The following is a 25,505-nucleotide window of genomic DNA, read 5'->3' as shown; positions in this document are numbered from 1 at the left end:
CCAACATGGGTTAAAGTAGATATTTTATTTATATGTACATGTATAAAATACATATAAATGTACATATTTGTGTTCAGTTATCTGTGGGATATCCTTTCGACTCCATATTTTTAAGTGGGATTATAAAATGTAGGATTTATGGAGTTTCTTACTCATGACTTTGCTTTCTTTGAAGATATATTGATTACAAAATAAAAATCTTGATACAGACGTGAGAGTGAAGATGTGCAGTTAAAAAGGATCTCTTTCTCAACCTGTCCCATCGCAGCTCCTCGCGTGGCCAGCTGAGGTCCCCGAGGCCACCACTGTGGTCACCATTGCACCAGATTTCCACGGAGTCCACCACGGGTATATAACGAACCTGAAGAAGTTCACTGCTTACCTCACCTCAGTTCTGTGTTTCACCACTCCAGGAGACGGGCCTCCAAGCACGCCTCAGCTCATATGGACTCACGAAGACAGTGAGTACTTGTCTGCCATGTGTCTTCTCAACAGTCAGAAGTCAGGTGTCAGGGAGGTCCAGACCACTGTCATATCCTGCACCAGGCAGGGACCAAGCAGGGTCACCAGGAACCTCCATGTCCTCAGAGTGTTTGCGGTCTGCACACCCTAGGGAGATAAGTCAGTGGAAAGTATTGGTAATGAGTGGTGGAAGGAGGTCCCTGGAATCGGAAGCCAGGTTAGCGGAAAGAGCTCAGAGGTCCAGAGAAACAGAGCCATGTGATCCACCTGTGGTCTTGCTGGACTTTTCTTCCCCCAGATTTCAAATTCCAGTCCCCTTACCTTCTTCTTTTATTTTTTTTTTGTTCTAGTATTTTCTTTTTTTTAATTTAAATTCAATTAATTAACATATAGTGTATTATTAGTTTCAGAGGTAGAGGTCAGCGATTCATCAGTCTTATATAACACTCTGTGCTCATTACGTCACGTGCCTTCCTTAATGTCCAATACCCAGTAACCCCATCCCCCCATGTCCCTCCCCTCCAGCAACCCTCAGTTGATTGCCTATGATTAAGAGTCTTTTATGGTATGTCTCCCTGTCTTATTTTTTCCTCTCTTTCCCTATGTTCATCTGTTTTGTTTAAGTTCCACATATGAGTGAGAGCATATGATAATTATCTTTCTCTGATTGAGTTACTTTGCTTAGCATAATATCCTCTAGTTCCATCCATGTTGCTGCAAATAGTAAGATTTCATTTTTTGATGGCTGAGTAGTATTCCATTGTATATATGTACCACATCTTCTTTATCCATTCATCTGTCGATGGACATCTGGGCTCTTTCCATAGTTTGGCTATTGTGGACATTGCTGCTATCAACATTGGGGTGCAGGTGCCCCTTTGGATCACTACATTTATATCTTTGGGGTAAATCCCTAGTAGTGCAATTGCTGCATCATAGGGTAGCTCTATTTTCAACTTTTTGAGGAACCTCCATACTGTTTTCCAGAGTGGCTGCACCAGTTTGCATTCCCACCAACAGTGTAGGAGGGTTCCCCTTTCTCTGCATCCTTGCAAACGTCTGTTGTTTCCTGACTTGTTAATTTTAGCCATTCGGACTGGTGTGAGATGGTATCTCATTGTGTTTTTGATTTGTATTTCCCTGATGCCAAGTAATAGAGAGCATTTTTTCATGTGTCTGTTGGCCATTTGGATATCTTCTTTGGAGAAATATCTGTTCATGTCTTCTGCCCATTTGTTGATTGGATTATTTGGTTTTGGGGTGTTGAGCTTAATAAGTTCTTTATAGATTTTAGATACTAGCCCTTTATCTGATAAGACATTTACAAATAGCTTCTCCCATTCTGTCGGTTATCTTTTGGTCTTGTGGACTCTCCTTTGCTGTGCAAAAGCTTTTTATCTTGATGAAGTCCCAATAGTTCATTTTTGCCTTTATTTCCCTTGCCTTCAGAGACGTGTCTAGCAAGAAGTCGCTGCGGCCAAGGTCATAGAGGTTGCTGCCTACGTTCTCATCTAGGATTTTGTTGGATTCCTGTCTCACATTTAGATCTTTTATCCATTTTGAGTATATTTTGTGTATGGTGTAAGGAAATGGTCCAGTTTCATTCTTCTGCATGTGGCTGTCCAATTTTCCCAGCACCATTTGTTGAAGAGACTGTTCTTTTGTCCATTGGGTATTCTTTCCTGCTTTGTCAAAGGTTAGTCGACCATAGAGTTGAAGGTCCATTTCTGGGTTTTTTACTCTGTTCCATTGATCTGTGTCTGTTTTTGTGCCAGTACCGTAGTGTCTTGATGATGACAGCTTTGTAATAGAGCTTAAAGTCCAGAATTGTGATGCCTCCAGTTTTGGATTTCTGTTTCAACATTCCTTTGGCTATTCAGGATCTTTTCTGGTTCCATACAAATTTGAGGATTATTTGTTCCAGCTCTGTGAAAAAAGTGGATGGTATTTTGATAGGGATTGCACTGAATGTGTACATTGCTCTAGGTAGCATAGACATTTTAACAATATTTGTTCTTCCAATCCATGAGCATGGAACATTTTTCCATGTATTTATGTCTTCCTCAATTCCTTTCTTGAGTGTTCCATAGTTTTCTGAGTACAGATCCTTTGCCTCTTTGGCTAGGTTTATTCCTAGCTATCTTATAGTTTTGGGTGCAATTGTAAGTGGGATCAACTCCTTCATTTCCCTTTCTTCTGTCTCGCTGTTAGTGTATAGAAATGCAACTGATGGGGCGCCTGGGTGGCACAGCGGTTAAGCATCTGCCTTCGGCTCAGGGCGTGATCCCAGCGTTATGGGATCGAGCCCACATCAGGCTCCTCCGCTAGGAGCCTGCTTCTTCCTCTCCCACTCCCCCTGCTTGTGTTCCCTCTCTCGCTGACTGTCTCTATCTCTGTCAAATAAATAAACAAAATCTTTAAAAAAAAAAAAAGAAAGAAATGCAACTGATTTCTGTGCATCAATTTTATATCCTGCCACTTTGCTGAATTCCTGTATGAATTCTAACAATTTTGGGGGGGAGTCTTTTGAGTTTTCCACATAGAGTATCATGTCATCTGCGGAGAGTGAGAGGTCGACTTCTTTGCTGATTTGAATGCCTTTTATTTCTTTTTCTTGTCTGATTGCTGAGGCTAGGAGTTCTAGTACTATGTTAAACAACAGCGTTGAGAGTGGACATCCTTGTCATGTTCCTGCCCTTAGGGGAAAAGCTCAGTTTTTCCCCACTGAGAATGATATTCACTGTGGGCTTTTTGTATATGGCTTTTATGATATTGAAATATGTTCTCTCTACCCCTACACTGTGAAGAGTTTTAATCCAGAAAGGATGCTGTATTTTGTCAAATGCTTTTTCTACATCTATTGAGAGGATCATATGATTCTTGTCCTTTCTTTTATTAATGTAGTGTATCATGTTGATTGATTTGAGGATGTTGAACCATCCCTGCAGCCCAGGAATAAATCCCACTTGGTCTTGGTGAATAATCCTTTTAACGTACTGTTGGATCCTATTGGCTAGTATATTGGTGAGAATTTTGGTATCCATGTTCATCAGGGATGTTAGTCTGTAATTCTCCTTTTTGGTGGGGTCGTTGTCTGGCTTTGGAATCAAGGTAATGCTGGCCTCAGAAAGAGTTTGGAAGTTTTCCTTCCATTTTGATTTTTGAAACAGCTTCAGAAGAATAGATATTAATTCTTCTTTAAATGTTTGGTAGAATTCCCCTGGGAAGCCATCCAGCCCTGGACTCTTATTTGTTGGGAGATTTTTGATTACTGCTTCAATGCCCTTGCTGGTTATGGGTCTGTTCGGGTTTTCTATTTCTTCCTGGCTCAGTTTTGGTAGTTTATATGTTTCTAGAAATGCATCCATTCCTTCCGGATTGCCTAATTTTTTGGCATATAGTTGCTCATAATATGTTCCTATGATTGTTTGTATTTCTTCAGTGTTGGTTGTAATCACTCCTCTTTCATTCATGATTTTATTTATTTGGGTCCTTTCCCCTTTTTTTTATAAGTCTGGCCAGGGGGTTATCAATCTTATTAATTCTTTCAAAGAACCAGCTCCTAGTTTCATTGATCTGTTCTACTCTTCTTTTGGTTTCTGTTTCATTGATTTCTACTCTGATCTTTGTTATTTCTCTTCTCCTGCTGGGCTTAGGCCTTATTTGCTGTTTTTTCTCCAGCTCCTTTAGGTGTAATGTTAGGTTGTGTATGAGGCCATTCTTGTTTCTTGAGAAAGGCTTGTATTGCTATATACTTTCCTCTTAGGACTGCCTTTGCTGCATCTCAAAGGTTTTGAACAGTTGTGTTTTCATTTTCATTTGTTTCCATGAATTTTTTAATTCTTTTATTTCCTGGCTGATGCATTCATTCTTTAGTAGGATGCTCTTTAGCCTCCATATATTTGAGTTTTTTCCAACTTTCCTCCTGTGATTGTGTTCCGGTTTCAATGCAGTGTGGTCTGGAAAATATTCAGGGAATGATCCCAATCTTTTGGTACCAGTTGAGACCTGATTTGTGACCCAGTATGTGATCTATTCTGGAGAATGTTCCATGTGCACTCGAGGGGAATGTGTGTTCTGTTGCTTTAGGATGGAATGCTCTGAATATATGTGTTAAGTCCATCTGGTCCATTGTGTCATTCAAAGCCCTTGTTTCCTTGTTGAGCTTCTGCTTAGATGATCTGTCCATTACGGTGAATGGAGTGTAAAGTCCCCTATTATTATTGTATTATTATCAATGTGTTTCTTTAATCTTATTACTTGCTTTATATAATTGGCTGCTCCCATGTTAGGGGCATAAATATTTACAATTGTTAGATCTTCTTATTGGATAGACCTTGTAATTATGATATAGTGTCCTTCCTCATCTTTTATTACAGTCTTTGGTTTAAAATCTAATTTGTCTGATATAAGGATTGTTACCCCAGCTTTCTTTTGATGTCCATTAGCATGATAAATTATTTTCCACCCCCTTACTTTCAATCTGGAGGTGTCTTTGGGTCTAGAATGAGTCTCTTGCAGACAGCATATTGATGGGTCTTGCTTTTTTAATCCAGTCTGATACCCTGTGTCTTTTGATTGGGGCATTTAGCCTATTTACATTCAGAGTAACTATTGAAAGATATGAATTTAGTGCCATTGTATTACCTGTAAAGTCACCATATCTGTATATTGTCTCTGTTCCTTTCTGGTCTATGTTTCTTTGGGGCTTTCTTTGCTTAAAGGATCCCCTTTAAGGGGATCTTGTAGGTCTGGTTTAGTGGTCACAAATTCTTTTAGCTTCTGTTTGTCCTGAAAGCTTTTTATCTCTCCTATTTTGAATGACAGCCTTGCTGGATAAAGTTTTCTTGGCTGCATATTTTTTTTTCATTTAGCACCCAGAATATATAATGCCGGACCTTTCTGGCCTGCCAGGTCTCTGTGGATAGGTCTGCTGCCAATCTAATGTTTCTACCCTTACAGGTTACCAACCTCTTGTCTCAAGCTGGTTTCAAGATTTTCTCTTTGTCTCTGAGATTTGCAAGCTTCACTGTTATATGTCTAGGTGTTGACCTATTTTTATTGATTTTCTCTTTGTCTCTGAGATTTGCAAGCTTCACTGTTATATGTCTAGGTGTTGACCTATTTTTATTGATTTTGAGGAGGGTTCTCTGTGCCTCCTGGACTTGTATGACTGTTTTCTTCCCCAGATTAGGGACATTCTCTGCTATAATTTGCTCCAATATACCTTCTGCCTCCCCTTTCCTCTTCTGGAATGATCCCGATTATTCTAATATTGTTTTGCTTTATGGTATCACTTATCTCTCAGCTTCTCCCCCTCGTGACCCAGTAGTTGTTTATCTCTCTTTTTCTCAGCTTCTTTATTTTCCATCATTTGGTCTTCTAGATCACTAATTCTCTCTTCTGCTTCTTTTATCCTAACAGTTAGAGCCTCCATTTTTTATTGCATCTCATTAATAGACTTTTTTATTTCAACTTGATTAGATTTTAGTTCTCTTATTTCTGCAGAAAGGGATTCTCTAGTGTCTTCTATGCTTTTTTCAAGCCCAGCTAGTACCTTTGTAATCATCATTCTGAACTCTAGTTCCGACATCCTACTTATGTCCATACTGATTAGGTCCCTGGCAGTCAGTACTGCCTCTTGTTCTCTTTTTTGAGGTGAGTTTTTCCAGCTTGTCATTCTGTGCAGAGAAGAATAGATGAACAAGAGAATAAAATACTAAAATGGCAACAACGACCCCAGAGAAATATACACTAAACAAATCAGAAGAGACCCAAAACTGAAAAAAAAAAAATAAATAAAAACCAAACCAAAAAAAAGAGAATATAATCAGATAGGTGAACAGAAGAGAGCAATACACTGGATCCTGTGTGTATTTGAGTTTGTTTGTTAGAAAACTAGATCCCAAAATTTTAAAGAAAGAAAAACTTATATACCTACAAAAATAAAATTAAATACATTGAAAGGATAGAATGTAACTGTAAAAATGAAAATTTAAAAAGACTTTAAAAAAGAAAAAAAGAGAGAATATGATCAGGCAGGTGAAGAGAACAGAGCAATACAGTAGATTCTAGGTGTATTTTGGTCTATTTGTTAGAAGAAACTGCATCCCAAAATTGTAAAGAAAGGAAAGCTTATATATATACAAAAATAAAATTAAATACAATGAAAGGGTAGAATGTAAGTGTAAATGAAAATTTAAAAAGATTTTTAAAAAAGAGTTGATAAAATAAGAAATTGGTTAAAAAAGGAAAGAGAAAAAAATTAAAATTGAAAGACTAAAGGGTTGTGGGGGGAAAAAAATACCATGAATTCTATATACTATTTTCCCCTAGCACTGGAGTTTTGTGGTTCTCTTTGACCGGTGACCTTGGTGTTGGCTGGGTGTTCTTGCTGATCTCCTGGGGGAGGGGCCTGTTGTGCTGATTCTCAGGTGTCTTTGCCCTGGGTGGAATGGCACCGCCCTTGGTCTGGGACCAGGCTAAGTAATCTACTCCAGTTTGCTCTATGTGCCTTTTGTTCCCTGAAGGCTTTCCACACAGCTTTAGAGGATTAAACCAAAAATGGCAGCCTCCCAATCCCCAGCCCTGGAGCGGAAAGTTCGGGGCCCCACTCCTCAGTGAACCATCCAGGAAAAGCAGTTAATCAGTCCTGTCTCCCTGGTCTCTGTCCACACTCCGTGCTCACCCAGCCTGTGACCGAGCATTTCTGTCTCCGGCACATGTCCCTGCTTTGAGTCTCTAAACCCTGCAGACTCCTGCAGCGCCCACCCCTGCCGCTCCTCCCTGGGGAGGGAGGGGGGTCTTGCTGCAGTCCTGCCACTTGCTGGGCCCCTGCTCGGAGAGCAGTCACCCAACGGTGCCGTGGTTCACAGTATATGGTGATCCTGAGCTGAGAGCCCACTCCTGGGCTCACTGTTTGCAGCCAGCTTCCCCTTTCCAGTGCCTGGGAGCTCTGCCGCACTCAGGCACCCCTGGTCTTCCTGCGACCCGGGGATCCTGAGACCACACTGTCCCACCCAGTATTGTGGCCCACTTCACCACCTGAGCACCTTTCAGGCAGGGGTGTCCCTCACCGGAGTAGACTTCTCAGAGTTCTGAGTTTGCGCTCTGTTGCTCTATCACTTTCCAGTGCTGGCTGACCGAGGCTTCCTCCCCCCGCAGTTTATCTTCCCATATGTGGCCTCGGATTCGCTTCTCTGCACCTCCTACCTTGCAGAAAGTGGTCGTTTTCTATTTGTAGAATTGCAGCTATTCTTTTCTTAGATCTCTGGTGTTCGCAGGTGTTCAGAATGATTTGATAGCTATCTAGCTGAATTCCTGGGACCAGACAAAACTAAGGTCTCCTACTTCTGCACCATCTTGCCAGATCCCCTTACCCTCTTCTTGAACGCCCCGTCAGGCCTGCCAGCTACACCTTCCCCGATCCTCCCCGGGCATCTCAACCCAGCCCCTCTGAGCACCTTCACTTGACATCGTCCCCATATGCTCAGTTCAGACCAGCTCCTTCTCTGCACTCAGGCCAGCTGACACCTGTGGACAACATCATCTAGTGAAGCTCTCTGAGAAAATGACCACAGATGTGCACTGACACTTGAATACGGGAAGGTTCATTGCAGTTATTTGTAATTGGAAAAAAAGAAAGAAAAATATGCAAATGTTCCAGAGGGGTGTAATTTTTAAAATTATGGAATGGCAGTATGCTACATATTTTGTCATTATTAAAAAGCTTTTAGAGAAAATGGTCATGATCTAGTGTTAGGGGAAAAAATAATATGCAAAACTATAGGAGATCCAAATTTTATAAAAACATACTTGGATAAAACTACATGAGATGCCACAAAAGACCTTGAAAGAAACATGTCATAAATCTGAGTTGTTATCTCTATGTGCTGGGATCATGGGTATTTTCTACATTTTTGTTTGGATTTTGCCACATATTCTCGTCTCTACAGCGAGTACGTACTCTCTTTATAAGGAGAATTGAAACTAGTATAAGTTTAAGATAAGTCACCTGCGCTGCCACTTGTTGGTCCTCCAGCTTCCCTGTCCTGGCCGTGGGACTCTGGGTGTGGCCAGCCTCCTGTGCCACCGAGGGCACCGTGGCCCAGCCCTGCCCTCCTCCCCAAGGCCTCAGCTTCACTGTACTCCCCCCCCCCCCGCTCCCATATCAGAGTCCTGTTATCACCCCAGTTCCTCTCTCAGAGGATGAAGTGTCTGACCGGTTGTCAGCCCACAAATACGCTCAGATCTCCCTCATCAGAAAATGGCAACTCTGCACCCACCCCGGCCCACTGAGTTCCTGGTGAGCTCACCTCCTTCCTGAAGAAGCTACTACTTGGACCCCTAACCTCTCAACTCCCCATAACCCTTAGCAGCCGCTTTCACCCCACCCCTGGACTGTGAGCACCTTACCAAGCATTCAGTTTTTTCAGCTGCCACGAATGCATCGAGCAATACAATTGTGTGGTTTCTCTTTTCAGCGAGTTATTGATACAGCAGATTGATTTTCAAATGTTGAACCAGACTTGCACATTTGGAGGAGATCCCACTTGGTCCTAGTTTGTAATTATTGTTTATGTTGCTGGATTTAGTTTGCTAATACTTTGTGGGAGATTTTTTGCATCCAGGTTGACAAGAGATATTGGTCTGCAGTTTTATTTTCCTGGATTTACCGTCTGTCTGGTTTAGTGTCAGGGCAATTCTGGCCTCATAAAGTAAGTTTGGAACTGTTCCCCCTCTTCTGCTTTTTTTTTTCTTTAAGATTTATTTATTTAAGAGAGAAAGTGCATGAGTGGGGGGAGGGGTGGAGGGGGAGGGAGAATCCTAAGCAGACTCCCCACTGAACACAGATCATGTCCTGAGCCGAAACCAAGAGTCAGGTGCTTGACTGACTGAGCCACCCAGGTTCCCCAGCCCCTTTTGGCTTTCTAGAAGAGATTGTGTAAAATTGGTATCAAGCCTTCTTTAAATGTTTGGTGGCATTTTCCAGTGAAATCCTCTGGGCCTGGGTGTTTCTTTTTTTTTTTCTTTTTTTTTTTTTTAAGATTTTTTATTTATTTATTAGAGATAGAGACAGCCAGTGAGAGAGGGAACACAAGCAGGGGGAGTGGGAGAGGAAGAAGCAGGCTCATAGCGGAGGAGCCTGACGTGGGGCTCGATCCCATAACGCCGGGATCACGCCCTGAGCCGAAGGCAGACGCTTAACTGCTGTGCCACCCAGGTGCCCCTGGGCCTGGGTGTTTCTTTTGGGGGAGTGTTTTAATTATAAATTCAGTGTCTCCAATGGTTATCGTCCTATTCTGTTGTCTGCTTCATCTTGGTTGAGTGTTGGCAGTCTGTGATTTTTCGAGGAGCCGATCCTCTAAGTTGTTGCGTCTGGGTGTGTAACGCTGCTGGTAGTATTCCCTTCGTATCCTCCGGTGGCTGCAGGATATGTCATCATGTTCCTTGTTTCACCCCTGATATTGCTGATCTCTTTTTCCATTTCTGTCATTCTTCCCTAGATATTTGTCAATTTAATTGATTTTTTTTTTTTTGAGGAACCAGCTTCCTATTTCATTGCTTTCTCCATTGTTTTCTGATTTTCAGTTTCATTGATTTCTGCTGCTTATATTTTCTTCCTTCTGTTTGCTTTAGGTTTATTTTTTGGTCTTCCTTTTTTAATTTCTTGAGATAGGTACTTAAACTATTGATATGAGACTGTCCTCATTTCTTTTAGAAAGAGTTAATGCCATAAATTTTCCTCTCCACACTGCTTTAGCTGCATCCCACAGATTTTGATATATTGTGTTTCATTTTCACTCAGTTCTATGTACTTTTATTCCCTTTGAGACTTCCTGTTTGGCCCATGAATTATTTAGAAGTGTGCTATTTAGTTCCCCTGTGTTTGGAGATTTTCCTGTAGTCTCTCTGCTACTGATTCCTCACCTGGTTCCACTATGTCCAGAGAGCACACTGTACAATTTCAATTCCTTTAAGTTTATTGAAGTTTGCTTTATGGCCCAGCACATACTCAGTCTTGGTGAATGTTTCATGAGTGCTCGAAAAGAATAATGTGTATTCTGCTGTGAAACCTGCTTTTCAATTATAAATTGTATACACCACCGCCAACCAGAGTTTAGGATTAAAGGGAGAAGGTTGATCAAGTTTAGCTTTTCCGTTTAAAATATATATATATATATATATATATATATATATATATATATATATATATATGGCTGTCTCATCAAGTCTTGTTCCTGCTGTGATTATATTGTAATTAAGTGCTGATTGATCCATCCATCCATCCATCCATCCAACACAGAAACAAGCATGCACACTTACATTCGATGTCTGTGGAGCCCCTACTACGTGCAGGGTAGCCAACTGGGTGTTGAAAGGGCTGCAAAGATGAGCAGAGCCTCTGCCTGTAGAGCTTCTAGCCTAGTCAGACCGAGGGACGTGGGGACGTGGCTGAGGCCGGGCCACCGAGGAGGGACTTCTGCAGAAGTGGCTGCAGCCGCCCAGTGAAGAGTATCTGGTTGAGGAATGTCGGGTATCAGGGAAGCCTTGTAGACGAGGTGGCAATGGACCTGAGAGAATGGCTGTGGGCATTCCAGGTGGAGGAAACCGCATCCATCCGTAGCGGCAGGGAGAGTACGCGAGTGTGAGAGTGCGAGCAGGGTGTTTGGCAAGGCTGTGCTGCAGCGTGCGGGAGGGCCCAAGCCCCAGAAAACAAGAGTCGGAAGAATCTCGACTGCTAAGCTCAGGCCCTCAGACAAACCCACAGAAGATTCTCCATGAGCGGTGTTATTTGAATCCATCCGTGTTTCGGAAGTTCTGTCTGGGATTGTGGGAGGACCCACTGGAGGTAAAGGTGAGGGAAGCTGGGAAGCAGGCACAAGACTAAGCCCACACCCATACTGTGGGGACCGCGTAAGGGGAGATGGATCCGCAAGACATGTCTCAGGGAATTTGGGGGCTCATTAATGGAGGGGTGCAAGGGATTATCTCGGAGGACTCAACATGCTTTGGTTTATGTGACTGCGTAGACGATGATGATGTGGGACACAGGTCTCGGGTGAGGACACCCCACCGACTTGGGGTGCACACAGTGTGCGGTGGCTGTGGGGCATCTGGGCCCATGTGTCCGAAGTGGATTTGGGAGTCCTTGCAATTCACGGTTGTGATCTTACTTTCCAAGGAAGGGTTAGGGAAGGTAATTGAATATGTGGTCTAACCACAGAGGGAAATACCTGAAATCCGTTCTGCCTCAGGCTCTCTGAGCTACAAGGTCCCCAGCAGTTAAAGCCACCTACGCAGATGACGTCTCCTTAGGGATCAGGGAGGCAAAGTGTGGGACAAGGGGGTTAAGAGAAGGGTGATGCCGCTGGGCTCTGGCCCAGTCGTGTGGCACTGAGGGTGCAGAGGGGGCGTGCAGGGGGCCCTCATGGGGTCTCGAAGGAGGAAGGAGCCTGGCTTGGATGAAGGGTACTTTCTGCACTCATCTGTAGGAAAGCACAACCCGGCCCCCTTCTGTGTGTAGATGGGGTGGGGAGGATGGTAGTGGGGGCGAATGTTACAAGCACCCCCCATATAGCTCTTCATTATGTGGACATTTTCTTCTATTTCACTTATTCAAAGAAGAGGCCAGGGCCACGTCCAACAGGATATCAGACTTCACTTTTCAGAGGGTGTACTAAAAATGCAAAGTGGCAGAAGAAGGTAACTCCTTCCAAAGAAAAGAGATGACTCCTGGCTGCTATAAAAAAAAAAAAAAAAGCAAGCCCAATTTTTGGCAGTTAAGCAAGCCGACAGGCATGGTGGAGACATCCCATTAAGCTCTGTGGCCAGGAAACAACCTTAAGTGCATTTTTGCCCACCATTAGTAGGTAAAAAGAGAAATTGGAAATTTCTTTCTGGGGAATTGAGAAAACTGGAAGTGATGTCATCGTTTTAGAATTTTTCTAACGGAGTCACAATTTTCGATAGCTATTGATGCTGTTCGGAGCGGGGACCGTGTCACGGGAAGGTTGAGGGAGGGCAGATGGCTCAGCCCGGCGGGTGCTGAGGCCTGCCCCCCCCCGCCCCCGTGCTCTCCGGCTCAGGGCACCTCCCTTGGCTCCGCACCCCGCAGGCCTCCTTTTCCACAGCTCGGACTCGATAAGAACTGGGGGGTGGGGTAGGGAGGGGGGGCAACGCAGTAAAGAGGAAACAGAATATAAATTTTAAGCCGAGACATTGCCAGCTGGTTCCAGCAGAGCTAGAGGACAGCAGATTTGGGCAGGAATCCAAGAAGCAGAAACACAGAATATAAAAGGAGCAAAAAGCTTTCTTTGCTGCTCTATCGATCGAAGAAAGAACAAGTCCGTTCAAAAATCCGTCAGAATGTCTTTCTGAAAACTCAAACGTGGACAAGATGAGCTGGATTCAACAGCCACTCTATGTCACCGTCTTCCCGGCTCGGATAGTGCCCTTTGTCAGTGTTGAGCTTACCCGTAAAACGTCTTTTGGAAATTTCACCCAGATGGGTGTTATTTGCTGAGGCTGTTTCCATCTTTTTTCTTTTTTAACTAGAAGTTGTGTTAGGAAGCTTTGTCCAAGTGCCGCCGAGAAGCAGGTACCGAATCCGCCATCCATGCAAGCAAGACCCACAGTAGCCGGAGCAGGGGTGAGGCTTCTCTGTGGGGATGCCCCCAGCTCTGCTCTCTGGCAGGACAACCAGCACCCTTGTCTTCATGCTCTCCTGTTTCAAGCTGAAATATTGCGTGCGGTATGATTAAAAAGACCTCAGGGTAGCACATTCAGCGCCCGAGCAGGGGAGTCCCAAGGCAGGGGCGGCTCAGGAGGAGCCTGGTGTCCTCGCCAAGCACGGGACATGTGCTTAATCGGTCTCTGCTGAGCGAGTGGGTCCCTTGGCTCCTCCCCATTCTCCTTCTGTTTCTCCTTTGTCTCTGATTCTGCCCCTCCAGCCTCCTTGACCCGGTCCTTCTCCCTGACCCGGTCAAGTGTAGTCTCGAGTGTAGTCTTCAGAGTTGGGCCCGGGGAGGGGGAGGCCTGTGGGGCCTTGCAGAGCCAAGCAGAGCAGACCTGAGCCAGCAGCCCCACTAGCTGGAGGAAACGACCAACCGACCCACGCCCGGCTCCATCAGTGGTGGAGCCCCTCCCCGTCCCCTTCCCTCACCCCATCCCCACGCCGTCCCAGACTCCAGCCTCCCATAAAGCATTTCCTTTTCCCCACTGCCCCCCCCACACCCACCCCTGCAGAGCGGGGAAGGAAGCAGCCCTGTGAGAGGGCCCGCAGGCAGGGGCTCCTCGCCCTCACGGACCGGGCCTGGCCTTGCACACCAGAGCTGCAAAGCAGGCGAGGGGTCCAGGCAGAAGGCTCATCAGGGCCCCTGGATCTGAGCGTCCATGACCTTGGACTGCTCACCTCACGTGGGGCCTCTCGAACTTTTTCTCTGGGAGCTTTTTAAAGTGGCAGAAAGTTCATCTCAGAAATGACTTTGTGTTGGGATAGTAAGACAACTAGAAACTAAGAGTAGCAGCTAACGTCCGGGGACAGGCCTCCAACCCAGCAGCTCCTCGTTATCACACGACACTGCGCCTCTGTCCTCCACAGCTGCACACAAAGAAATTCCTGGCAAAGGAGTGCATTGTTGCTGGAATTTCTCACAGCACCCTGCCCCACGAGGCCCCTCAGGGGGAGAGGGGGTGGAGGCGGGGAGCCTGGAGCTCTGGGTCAGGTCTGCGGGCGTGGCCCTGCGGCCAGGGGTGGGTGACCCTGGCTGCACAGAGCAGCAGGGACCCCACCCCAGCTGGACACTCGCTGCAAGGCATGTCTGGGGACACTGGGTGCCAGCCCCTGCTTTTCAGGACCCAGCCAGCCTGCTTGTTCTCATTATAGTAGATCAAAGAGAAGGAGAATGAGGTGTGTGTAAGTCTCTGCTCCCTGTCTTTGGTTCTCGGCATGGCTGGGATGTGGCCGAGAAAAACAATTTATGTGCCCAGAACCAGGATGCCTTTTACACCTTGAATTCCCTCACCTCTTCTGGGATTTTACTGGCATTTCCTTCAAGTTCGGCCTGCGGGCCCCAGCCCAGGCTCCCATTTCCCTTCCCTGGTTAGAACTTTCCACTCACATCTGACCCAAAGAGAGAAGGGGGCGTTCATGTAAACAGGTGATTTTATTTTATTTTTAATTGCTAGAACCAGGAGCTGTGGGACATCTGAGTTTCACGGAGATTCTGGACACATCCCTCAAGGTCAGCTGGCAGGAGCCTCTGGAGAAAAATGGCATCATTACAGGTTAGTATCCCTGTCTTTGGGAAAAATGAAAAACAAGTTCACCCCAACAAGGGAGATGGGCATCACTGTAAACAGCCCAGATGGCCAGGGGACGGGCGCTGGTGGCCTCTCTGGGAAGTGGACACGTCTGCCTGGCCATCAGCAGAGGGCCAAGGGCTCAGTCCCCACACCTGGCACCGCGTGCCCCAGACCCCACCTCCCTGGGGGCATTTCCCTCCATGGGCCTCAGCCTCCGAGTCTTAACAAACCTCTAAAGCCTTTCATCGGGGAAAATCGGCATTTCATGGCACATCCCCTCAAACTCACCGTGCCCCACGGTTCTCTTTGCGACACGGCAAGGTTTGTGCCGATATCATGTCCCGCTGACAGAGGAAGCTGAGGCCCGGAGAGGCCCTCCTTCAGCACACGAGCACAGGATGCCAACCGGGTACAGACGCTTCACTGAAATGCTGCGATCAGGCAGCAGCCAGGTCCCTCCCTGCCCGAACCAGGGTGCCAGAGCAGAGCCCGGGCATCCTGGCTCCGGCTCCCCTGGTCCTCTGCCCAGCGCCCCCCGGGGACCTGAGGTGAGGACAGCCAGCCTGCAGGTCCACCAGAGAGACTCCTCTCAGGCTGCAGGTGTTTTTTGTGGGGCTTTGATGATTTTTTGGGAAAGAGAAGAGTTTTAACCTGAAAGGTTAAATTTAAATTTAAATTTAAATCTTGGCTTCAAAAAAAAAAAAACATTCTGGGTGGCTTCGGCATCAGGGGAAGGTGGGAGCCTCGCCTTACCTCCTAGACCCTCCATTTCTTTGTGGGGCTGCAGGGAGGAGGCACTAGGGCCACAGCTGCCAGCAGCCCCATCCATTTCGTGAGCATTACTTGAAATGTCAAGCCAGCCGCTCGTGTTCCCACCACTCAGCCAGTGGGTCTGGGACATTCAGTCTGTGGCAGGCATTCTCTGGGACTCTGCCTGCAGCACCTCCTGTCACGTCTGGGCCTTCTGCCTCCGCCCTCTAAGCCTTCAGGGGGACCCAGCTCCTGAGCGAGTCATGTCCATCCTGCTTGTGAGTCCACTTAGAGCCTGGGCCTCGGGACTCAGGGCTCCTTCCCCCCACTGTGTCTGGACAGCAGCAGTGGCGGCCATGGTTACCTCCACGTGCCGGCACCTTAGTGTCACAGCTCAGCCCCACACAAAGCACCTCCTACAACCCCCACCTGAGACCGTGGGTGGTGCTGCCCCAGGGTCCCACGGCCAGCAGGGGACTGGGCCAGCACCTGGATGCGAGTGTCCATGTTCTGGCCTCTACATCCTCAGTGTGCTGGTGGTGGGATTCGAACCGTGCTCCTAACCCCAAACCGGAGAGAGTTTCCCATCTTCCTGCAGTCACAGCCTCTCGCCAAGTCTCTCAATGTACCCAGGGCCAAAGAAGCACCTGACAGCTGTTTCTGAGGTCACTTGGTGCAAACAACTGATTTATATGCTAACAATAGCTGTTTGAAATGAACTAAAAGAGCAGTATTTCCTTCTTCAAACAAGTAAGATGTGTGTTTCTGATGTTCCTGATGGGATCGGTCTCTGCCCACCTTCTTGAACGGGGGATCAGAGTGGGCCCCACCACCTTAATTTCCCACATCTGTCTTCATGCTGTATGTGCTCCCGTGTCACAGAAACCACCAGAAACTCAGCTTGGCAAAGACAGGATGTGTCCACAGACAGGCACATAGCACACCCTGACCCTGAACTTGGAAACAGCTCAGGCTCCAGCTCTCCATTGTCCCCCGGGGATGCAGGTGGGTGGTGCCCAGCATCACTGTGCCCCTGAGCTGTTTCTGGGGCTCGGGGCAGTGTCCTGGGTGCCCGAAGGCATAGCCTGGGGACTGAGTTCCTCCCCTAACTCCTCTTTTCTCTCCCATTAGTCAGGAAAGCTCCTGGTGCCAACCCCTCCCCCTTCTTGTCTGCAAAACACCGGGTAGTTGCCTTTGTTAGGCCAGAGCCCCCTACAGATCATGCAACAGAGGGCACCTGTCTCCCTGACTTTTAACCAGAGTACATGTGTGGGTCTGGTTCTGCCCTCAGATCTGATGCTTTGAAATACTCACCGTCAGTAATATAGTAACTCCAGGAAAGGGGAGAAGTCACTACTGGAACTGGACTGCAGGAGCCAGGATATGTATTCTGCAGTCTCTCAGCCCTTGATCGCCAGTGCGAGTGTGCAAAATCACAGAGGTCTCCTGCCCGCCGCCCGGAGCGGAGGAACCGAACGCAGTGGGGGATGGGCAGAAAAGGGAGCCCGTTTAGTTTGACTTTGCTTTAAGCCATACAGAGGGAGGAAAAAGCAAGCCAGGCAGTGCTAAGGAAAAGAAAAAAGCAAAATCACCAAAAGCGCATAGAGGGACACTGCCCTCGGAAGCAGAGTCTCCGGCAGACCCCTTGGGGACCGGTCGGTGCTGTGGCTGGAATGAAACCTGCGCTCCCCATCAACTTCAGAGGCGGGCGTCCGCGGCTGCCTGGTTGGCTGTGGGCATCACGACGGCCGAGCCTCAGAGACCTGGCTAGGGCTCCTGGGTAGACGTATGCACACAGAGACTTCCGTTCCTTCAGATACACGTGCTCACACGGCACGCCTCACTCCTGGTGTAAATCTTCGGGGAAGCCCACAGGCGCACGTCATCACCTGTGGTGAAGCAGAGCCAGCATTTCCCGGCTGAGCGGTGGTTGCCAATATTCCAATTTATGATCCTCTGTTCTCGCCAGCTAATAGGGCTTAATGAACTCATTTTCGTATTTTATTTAAACAAGTACGTGTCGTTACAAGCAGCAGCCTGTAGTCTACGTGGAGCTTGGCCTTCTGACGGCTGCCCGCTGGGGTCCTGGGCTGGCGGCACCACCACGACAGCATGGGAGATGCTCTGCACTCCCTCCCAGCGGCCGCTTGGTCCCCGCCTTGGCGCTGTCTGGCCTGTGCTGTTGTCTTTTCCATGCGTGCTATGAAGTGTGCCCAGCGTCCCAGGAGCTCTGGGGGAGGCTGCCGAGGGAGAGGGCCTACAGGAGCTGAACCCAATGGCTATGGTTCCCTGGGCCTCACAGCTCATCCCTCCAGCCACCTCCCCGGTGACCCCTGCCCTCAGCGAGGCCTTCGCTCTGCCCCCCAGACAGGTCTGTACCCTCCACAGACGGGGCTCCAGGCGGGGCGTGCCAGCCGCTGCACAGAGTCTATCCCAGGCTCCGGGCCGAGTAGCTCACCGAGGAGCAGAAGGAAAGTCTGATCTGTGGGCAAAGCCAGCTTCGGAAAACCACAGACTGTCCTTCCCGAGCCTCCTTGTTAACGCAGCTGCTGTTGGAGCGGCTGCAGGGCGGACGACAGCGGCCCGGCGTGGTCCTCTGCATGGGGTGCCCGGTGGTCCAGACACCTGGGGGAAGCCATCCCTTACCAGCCATAGGCACACGGAGCAGCCCCGGGCCTCCCTGTCAATTCAGGGCCAGAAAGAGAGCGCAGCCCCAAGCAGGGGCGGCCGGCCGGAGAGCAAATTGCCCACTGCGCTTATTGTGAATTCCAGCGTCTTCCCCTCTCCCTGCGCAAAGTCTGATTTATGAGGGCCAGGATGCAGACAGACAGCTTGTGATTGGGTGTACTGCTCTCTTGTAGAGCATTTACTTCAGATCAACAGAAAATTATTTCTGAAGCTGCCGCGGTTGTTAGTCTCAGGCAGCGTTCGGAGCAGGTAGGACATCCACCCGCCGAAGGCGCCCGGCGCCGGCGGGGCGGCCTCTCCTCCTCTGGCATGCTGCAGCAGGTGAGACGCCCCCAAGCTGCCACACACCCCCCGAGGAGTGGTGCAGGAATCTGAGTGCCCCTCCACCCACCACGTGCCCCCCCCCATCCATCCATGTGAGGCTTCCCCCCCCATCCATCCATGTGCGGCAAGCCTCCCGTGCTGTTCCCCGCGATGCGTCCGGGCCGTGCTTTCTTGCCGTGGGGGCTTTGCTTGTGTCGTTTGGTTTTGTCTGTGTCCACAACGCCAGCCCACCTGTGTATCAGGCCTGACGTAACAGACCCCAGCCACGCTGCCCTACCAAGGACGCTGGAAGCTCTGGGTTTGGGATCCGGGTTGCCACGACAAGCAGCATGCTATATTTTTGTAAATTTTTATCAAGAACGGCTTTTAAACAAATAAAATTATCTGGCAGGCACGCTTGGAACCTAAAACAAAGTCCTCTCCTCCTGTACATTCAGGGAAGACTCCCAGGATCAAACCATTCAGCGATGTATCGGGTGTGACCCACCGAGGTCAGGTGGCAGTCAGGTGTGCACACATCCGCGCTTCAGAGAGAAGGCCGTGCATGGACGGAGGCTCTGTGGGGAAGTGTGGAGCCCGGGCCAACCCTAGAAACCCTTGCTGGCTTCCAGCAAGTTCACAAACCTCTCTGAACCTTTGTGTTCTCCATTGTGAACAGGTGTAGTGATTTGGAAGTTCTGCTGTGAGGACTGAATGAACTAACATAGGTGACGTGCTCAGCACACCCCAGGAACATTGGGAACACTCTGGGTACTTGAAGCTGTTGATACCCATTGCCCAGAAGGCTCGATTTTTAATTGTTCCGTTAGGTCCAAAATTCTCAGTTGACAAAATGAACTGATTGGTCTGGTGCACTGAGGAGGGGGGAGGCTGGACCTGGGACACAGGGAGGGTGAGGAGGGAGAGTCTGAGGTCCGGAGGGTCCAGGGCAGTGGGCGGTCTGCCAGCTCGAGCACCTGTGGGAGAGGCGAGGTCTGGGGCAGCCATGGCCAGATGGGCTGCGCAGAGCACAGGTGCCTGGGTGGAGACCAGAAGGTAATGGGAGAGACGGCACGTGCATGGAGGTGCCCAGCGCTGCCCCTGTGCTGCCCTCCCTGGATGTCCCGTCAGCACCACCCGGCCTGTGGGCCTGGTGTCCGCGCACGAGTCGCTGGGCTGTGGGACTGCAGACGGGCAGCGGCTTCTGACATTAATTTTTTTTTCAAAATATTAAAGTCCCGAGATGCTCTCTAAATTCTTGTTTACCTACAAGCACAAGTTTCTAACTATATTTATTGCTTTCATCAGAATGAGCTTTAAGACGCCTCTTGGTGCTTCGGTATTCCTGAGTTTATTGACTGGAAAGAAGGAAGAGCAAGCGTTTTCAGCCATTCCCCTTGCCTTTGGACCCGCGAGCGCCTTCCATCACTGTCTTCCACTTTAGAAGACGCTCTGCTGGGTCTCTAACCACATAAACCTCCCTCCACGGGGGGGGGTTGATTCGGGATCTTGCTGGGGCTTTTCTCTCTGAGCCTCAAGTTGCGGTGGAATCCGAGGCTGAATAAATTGTGGTCACGAGGCCCCACTGGACTGAAGAGAGACCAGGGGAAAATCAAATTTTGCCAGGAAAAGAGGAGGCTCAGAAAGTGGGGACGCAGCAGAACTCAGGCAGAGAGGGACTTTTTAGGAAAAACACTTTGTGTGGGAGAGAGCATCTATCAATCATTTCAGGAGGGAAAAAGTGGCAGTGTTTCCACAAATTAGTAGCAAGCCAGGAGCAAGCTCCTGATTTAGAGTGGTGTGTAATGAAAATATCAGCGTATAAAAATGGAAATATTGATGAAACGCACCCACAGTCTGACGCGAGATGAAATCAGGCACCGCAGGCTGGTGGCTGTCACTCATCTTTCCTCAAGCCAGCTGGGGTGCTGGGGTCACCGCGCGCAGGCGGCCCAGGCTCCCGCAGTCCACTGGGTGGTGGGGGGACAGGAAGCCCGTGGGTGCAGGAGGGGCCCGGCCCGGAGTCTTGTGTGCTCAGGGCAGTAGGTTCCCACCCAGCTCCAGCACACCTGCCAGGCTCTCGTGCCCTTTCAGATCCTCCGCGACATCAGCGGCTTCCGGACGGCGCAGCTAACCCTGTGTTCTCGCTCCCCAGGCTACCAGGTTTCCTGGGAGGTGTATGGTAGGAACGGCTCCCGGCTTACCCACACCCTCAGTAACACAACTCACGAGTACAAAATCAAAGGATTGTCGTCGCTCACCACCTACACCATTGACGTGGCTGCTGTCACCGCCGCGGGGGCTGGCCTAGCCACTTCGTCCACCATTTCTTCTGGAGTGCCCCCAGGTCAGTAAAACCCTATGGCCATATCTCTAAGGGCGTGGCGCTCCAAGATGACTAGCGCTCTGGGTGGATGGCAGCCCTGTGCGCAGCCCTGGGTCCTTCAGAAGAGGGGTGTCCTCTTCCTGCGGGGGCGGTGAGGTGGCAAGTGAACTATGACCCAACGTGGACCTTGTCCTCTGGCGTCTGTGGTTGGGGCATGGACTGGAGGGACATGCCCCAAGGAGCGAGCTGGCCCCAAGGTCTTGCCCTTCAAGGAGACCATCGGTCCGGGCCCATGCACAGGGAGACAGATGCAGGCTTACTCCGGAGGGAGCAGGAGGAGGCATGGATGTTAATACCAAGACTAGGAAGCAGAAAGCTTTATTCACTCAGTGAGACAATGGAGATTTGGTTTGCAGTAAGAAAAGGGAGTAAGAGGAGGTGGGAGGGAAGGGAAGGCCTTGAAGACAGAGGGAGGCAGATGCGTCCCTGTGGGCTGGGGAGGGTGTTAGCCCAGTGCTGGCCTCTGCAGCCCATTGCCCATCACCCATCCCTCTGCAGTGTGGGTGCAGGGGATCCTTGGTGTCCTGTCCTTTTTGAAATGCAGATTCTCTTTCTAAACGTGCAGCACTTTCATTTCGGCTTTGGAACTCTGCACTCAACTCTTTTCTCCCTGATTTTAAAGTTTATGTTTAAAATAAAAGTGTTTTTCCTGGGAATTCACAAATACGAGGGAATGTGAGAAAGTATTGTGGGGCTCTCGGTTCAGTTCTGCAATTAAAGCTGTGAGGTCTCTTGCTCTTTAAAAGACGTCAGTTTGCCTTTTGCGGGTTGGTCTTTGAGGATAAGGCTCTGAAGCTCTCTCCGAAGTCACACTTCCTCCTATGACGTCCTCCACCTCCAGACCCGTGTTCAGAGCCCAGTTGTTTTCTTGGACAGGATGCAAAGCACATAAAACACAGTAAGGAAAGAAATCCGCACAGAAACAAGTGTGTCGTCCTCCCAGGGACCGCATCTGGAGAGTGCCCAGCAGTCCTCCAAGTTGTGTGTGGTGGAAGGATGAGGCGCGGTGCTTCCTCCCCCTGAGCAGGGTGAGCTCATAGGACACTTTCTAGAGGCCAGTGGCCACCTGCCGTGCCCGCTGGGGAGCATAGATCACCATATCCTCCCTCTGAGGCAGCAGGGGGGCGCTGTCACTCACAGCAGCACCCCAGGGGCTTCTCATAAAGCAGATTGCTGGGCCCCCGGGGGTGGGGCGAGGCTGGAGGATTTGCCTCTGGAGCGGTTCTCGGGTGTGCAGACACTGCTCTTTGGGGACCATACTTTGAGGCAATCCGGTATTTTTTTTTATAATAATATTTTTTTATTATGTTAGTCACCATACAGTACATCCCTGGTTTTTGATGTAAAGTTCGATGATTCATTAGTTGCGTATAACACCCAGTGCCCCATGCAATACGTGCCCTCCTTACTACCCATCACCGGCCTATCCCATTCCCCCACCCCCCTCCCCTCTGAAGCCCTCGGTTTGTTTAAAGGCATTGACAAGATAAGTTTACTTTTTTAAAGAAAGAAGTCTTTGGCTTATGGGAAGATTTGTTCATTCCATGTAAACAGCCGGTTCCCACAGCACACGTTGAAAACATTGTTAACGCTCTCAGGGCATCTGGGTGGCTCAGTGGATTGAGCATCCAACTCTTGATTTCAGCGAGGGTCATGGTCTCAGGGTGGTGAGATCAAAGCCCACATCGGGCCCCTGCCTGAGCAGGGAGCCTGCTTGGGATTCTCTCTGTCCCTCTGCCTCTGCCCCTCCCGGCTCGTGCACACTCGCTCTCTCTCTCTCTCTCTAAAAAAACCACATTGCTAACACTAATAACTAGTGATGGTGGCCTGATGCTGGATTTGTTAGAACTGTCTCTCACAGAGGCCGACAGTAATGCAGGCAGAGCAGGCACATGTGAGCAGCTTTCCGCGGATGGTGTGGGCTCCGTCCAGCCGCGGCGGGGAGCAGGCTGGCAGACCTCCGGAGGCACCGCAGAGCGAGAACTCGGGGGAGAGGGCCCCACTGTGCTAAGTAAACCCTGATGAACTAAAGGTGAAGGAAGCAGTGGAGGGGCTGCCGCGTCCCCTAGAGGTCAGGTCACCCGTAGCTGGGGATGGATCCCAGGGCATCCCCGAGCACCCCGCATGTCGGCGGAAAGCAAACTCACAACGACCGTCTCTCTGGAGGGCCCTGTGCCACTGGCTGTGCTGACACTCCACAGCCATTCATGTCTGGAGCACCGTTGAGAGAATCCAGTGAGCTGAGACATACAAAGACAAGAGTCACTTGTCCTTCGATTTCAACATTTTCTGCTTCAAATTCATTGCATGAGATGTGGAAAGCCCCCTTGAGGTCCCAGAGACCCTGCCTGTGCCAGTGCCGAACGGATCACTAAAGCAGTTTTATTGCCCCTCTGCAAGTCCTGGTTTCCAGCCCCGCCCCCCCCACCCCCCACCACGGGCGGGCAGACCAGGAGGCGTCCCTCAGACACCATGCAGGCAGCACGCAGCTCCCACTCCCTGCACATCATCCCTCTCTCCTTCCTTCCATCCCACTGTCTTTCTCTAGAGTAGCTTGTGTTGCCCAGTGCTTTTCCCAGACTTGCGGTATTTCACTTCCAAGTGGGACAGGCTCTTGGGGTGGGGGGAACAGGGGTAGCCTGCCCGAAGCTCTCTATTCAATGAGTAGGCTGCAGCCCCAGGTAACCTCCCTGGATGGGAGCCCATCAGAGCCCCCTCTCCCCCCATTTAGTTGCCAGAGCAACTGAACTCAGACAGAGTGGGGAGAGCTCTGCACTTTCACTTGAATGCGGTTGTCTTGGAAACCAGACCCAGGTCCTAAGGCTCAGGACCCACACACCTGGCAGCCATACGCAGCACCCGCTGTCTCCCACCCGCCCCACTCTGCTTGCCCTGGCATCACGGTCATCACCAAGGGGAGGGCGGACATTTGGTTGTGTTCTTCTCGGAGCCTGGAAGAATCACATCCATTCGTCCTTTCTTCCTTCAACGAGTATCTGTTAATTACCTGCTGTGCACAGAGATGAGTAAGTCCTGACCTTTAGAGCAGATCATCCAGGGGCCACATGGATATGTGTCCTCATCTCCCTCAGAGGCATGGGGCCTGATGCACGACCCCCCCCCCCCAACGTGAGGATCGTGTGGTGGTTGTGTTCCCGGAGAAGCAGCGCTTCTCACTTACATGGTTTTGAAAACAATTCCAGGCATTTTGAAACCATTTACTCGCTGACATGTCTGGTGCATTTCCTAAGCTGTTGGAACTTGCATTTCCACATCTTGTCTCTCGTTTGTCTCTAGAGCTCCCTGGCGCCCCGTCCAATCTGGTCATTTCCAACATCAGCCCCCGCTCAGCCACTCTTCAGTTCCGACCGGGCTACGACGGGAAGACCTCCATCTCCAGGTGGATCGTAGAGGGTCAGGTATGCTCTCATGGGAGCAGACGGCAGGGTTTCCAGAGATTCCTAGGGGCCCTGTGCGTGAGCGGCAGGGAACTGATGTGTGTACAGAATGGTTGGTCAGGGGCGCAGTGACTCTCGGGACAGGGAGTTTGAAGGACGGGTTTGAAGACTGGAGATGATGGGCTGCTGGGGGCAGGACGTGGAAAGGTAAGAGAGCCAGGATGTTAGGCTGGGGTCTGAATGGACCATAGAACGAGTGATAAGAGGGCTTCATGGTTGAGTTCTGACTCCAACTAGGTACCCAAATTGGATAGCATCACTGATTTATTTCTTTTGAATTCCATGTAACAATAAGCTCCAAATGTACAAATAAGATGATTTTTTGGTACAACTTGTCTATCCCATGAGTGAATGCATCTGCAATGTGTAGAGAGCATGTTTGTTCCCTAGACTGTTCCAGGCAGTACACAAAAAGGAGGAATTTCCATCTTGGGACAAAGGAACACACATCACAGCTGAGGACCAGCAGGGAGGCCCGAGGGCTGGAGCCAGTGTGGGGAAGAGTGGGAGGCACTGGGCTCGAGGAGCCCCAGGCACACATCACACAGGGTCCCGGACATGGGGTTTCCTGGGACTGGGGAGCACCACACAAGCCACGGTATCCTCTTCCAACAGGAGCAGGAGATAAAAAGCTGAAGAGACAAACTGTGGAAGTAGAAGTGTCAGAATATTCTTGTCTCTGGTAAAATCCCAGTGACTTCCGTTACTATGCTTGTATTCTGTTGTAAGACAATTCACTCTCGGAAATTGGCCGTAAATTAAGGAACCAAGTCCACATACATCCTCAAAACTTTGATTAAGCAATGATTTCTGAAAACAGATGCAGAAATCTAAAAGTGTAAACCAGCTGGTTGGGGCTTATCGATAGAGGAGGCTGGAACAACTATTTCCTTAGGAAAAAATCAACAGAACATCCACAGAGGTCCCCAGTGAATGAAAACCAAAATGATAAAAGCAAACTTTAAAACACATAGAGGAAAACACAGGAGAAAATCACTTTGTCTCATGAAAACCAGTTCTAGCATCTCAAGTCCATCAGAAATAGCTGGGCAGGGAATACAGAGGCATGTGGTGCCGTCTTCGGTGTCACGGGTCCCGGCACAGCTGAGCCCCATGAATACCAAGGACGCGGGTCTGCAAGCTTCAGACCC

General features: G+C 49.2%; 1 protein-coding gene across 4 annotated transcripts in view; it reads left to right on the top strand.

Moving 5' to 3' along the window:
• SDK1 (sidekick cell adhesion molecule 1) overlaps window positions 1–25,505 on the top strand; it is an 876,890-nt gene that overhangs the window by 708,232 nt on the left and 143,153 nt on the right. For all 4 annotated transcript variants that reach the window (XM_048224631.2, XM_057314981.1, XM_057314983.1 and 1 more), the window contains 4 exons: window positions 269–461; window positions 14,653–14,751; window positions 20,666–20,857; window positions 24,194–24,315. In XM_048224631.2, the coding sequence (XP_048080588.1) occupies window positions 269–461; window positions 14,653–14,751; window positions 20,666–20,857; window positions 24,194–24,315 (606 nt within the window). The remainder of the gene's footprint in view (window positions 1–268; window positions 462–14,652; window positions 14,752–20,665; window positions 20,858–24,193; window positions 24,316–25,505) is intronic.

This window comes from Ursus arctos, unplaced genomic scaffold, assembly GCF_023065955.2.
Source record: "Ursus arctos isolate Adak ecotype North America unplaced genomic scaffold, UrsArc2.0 scaffold_2, whole genome shotgun sequence".
NCBI lineage: Eukaryota > Metazoa > Chordata > Mammalia > Carnivora > Ursidae > Ursus > Ursus arctos.
The sequence above is the reverse complement of the archived record's forward strand: the minus strand, read 5'-3'. Positions and strand labels throughout refer to the sequence as shown.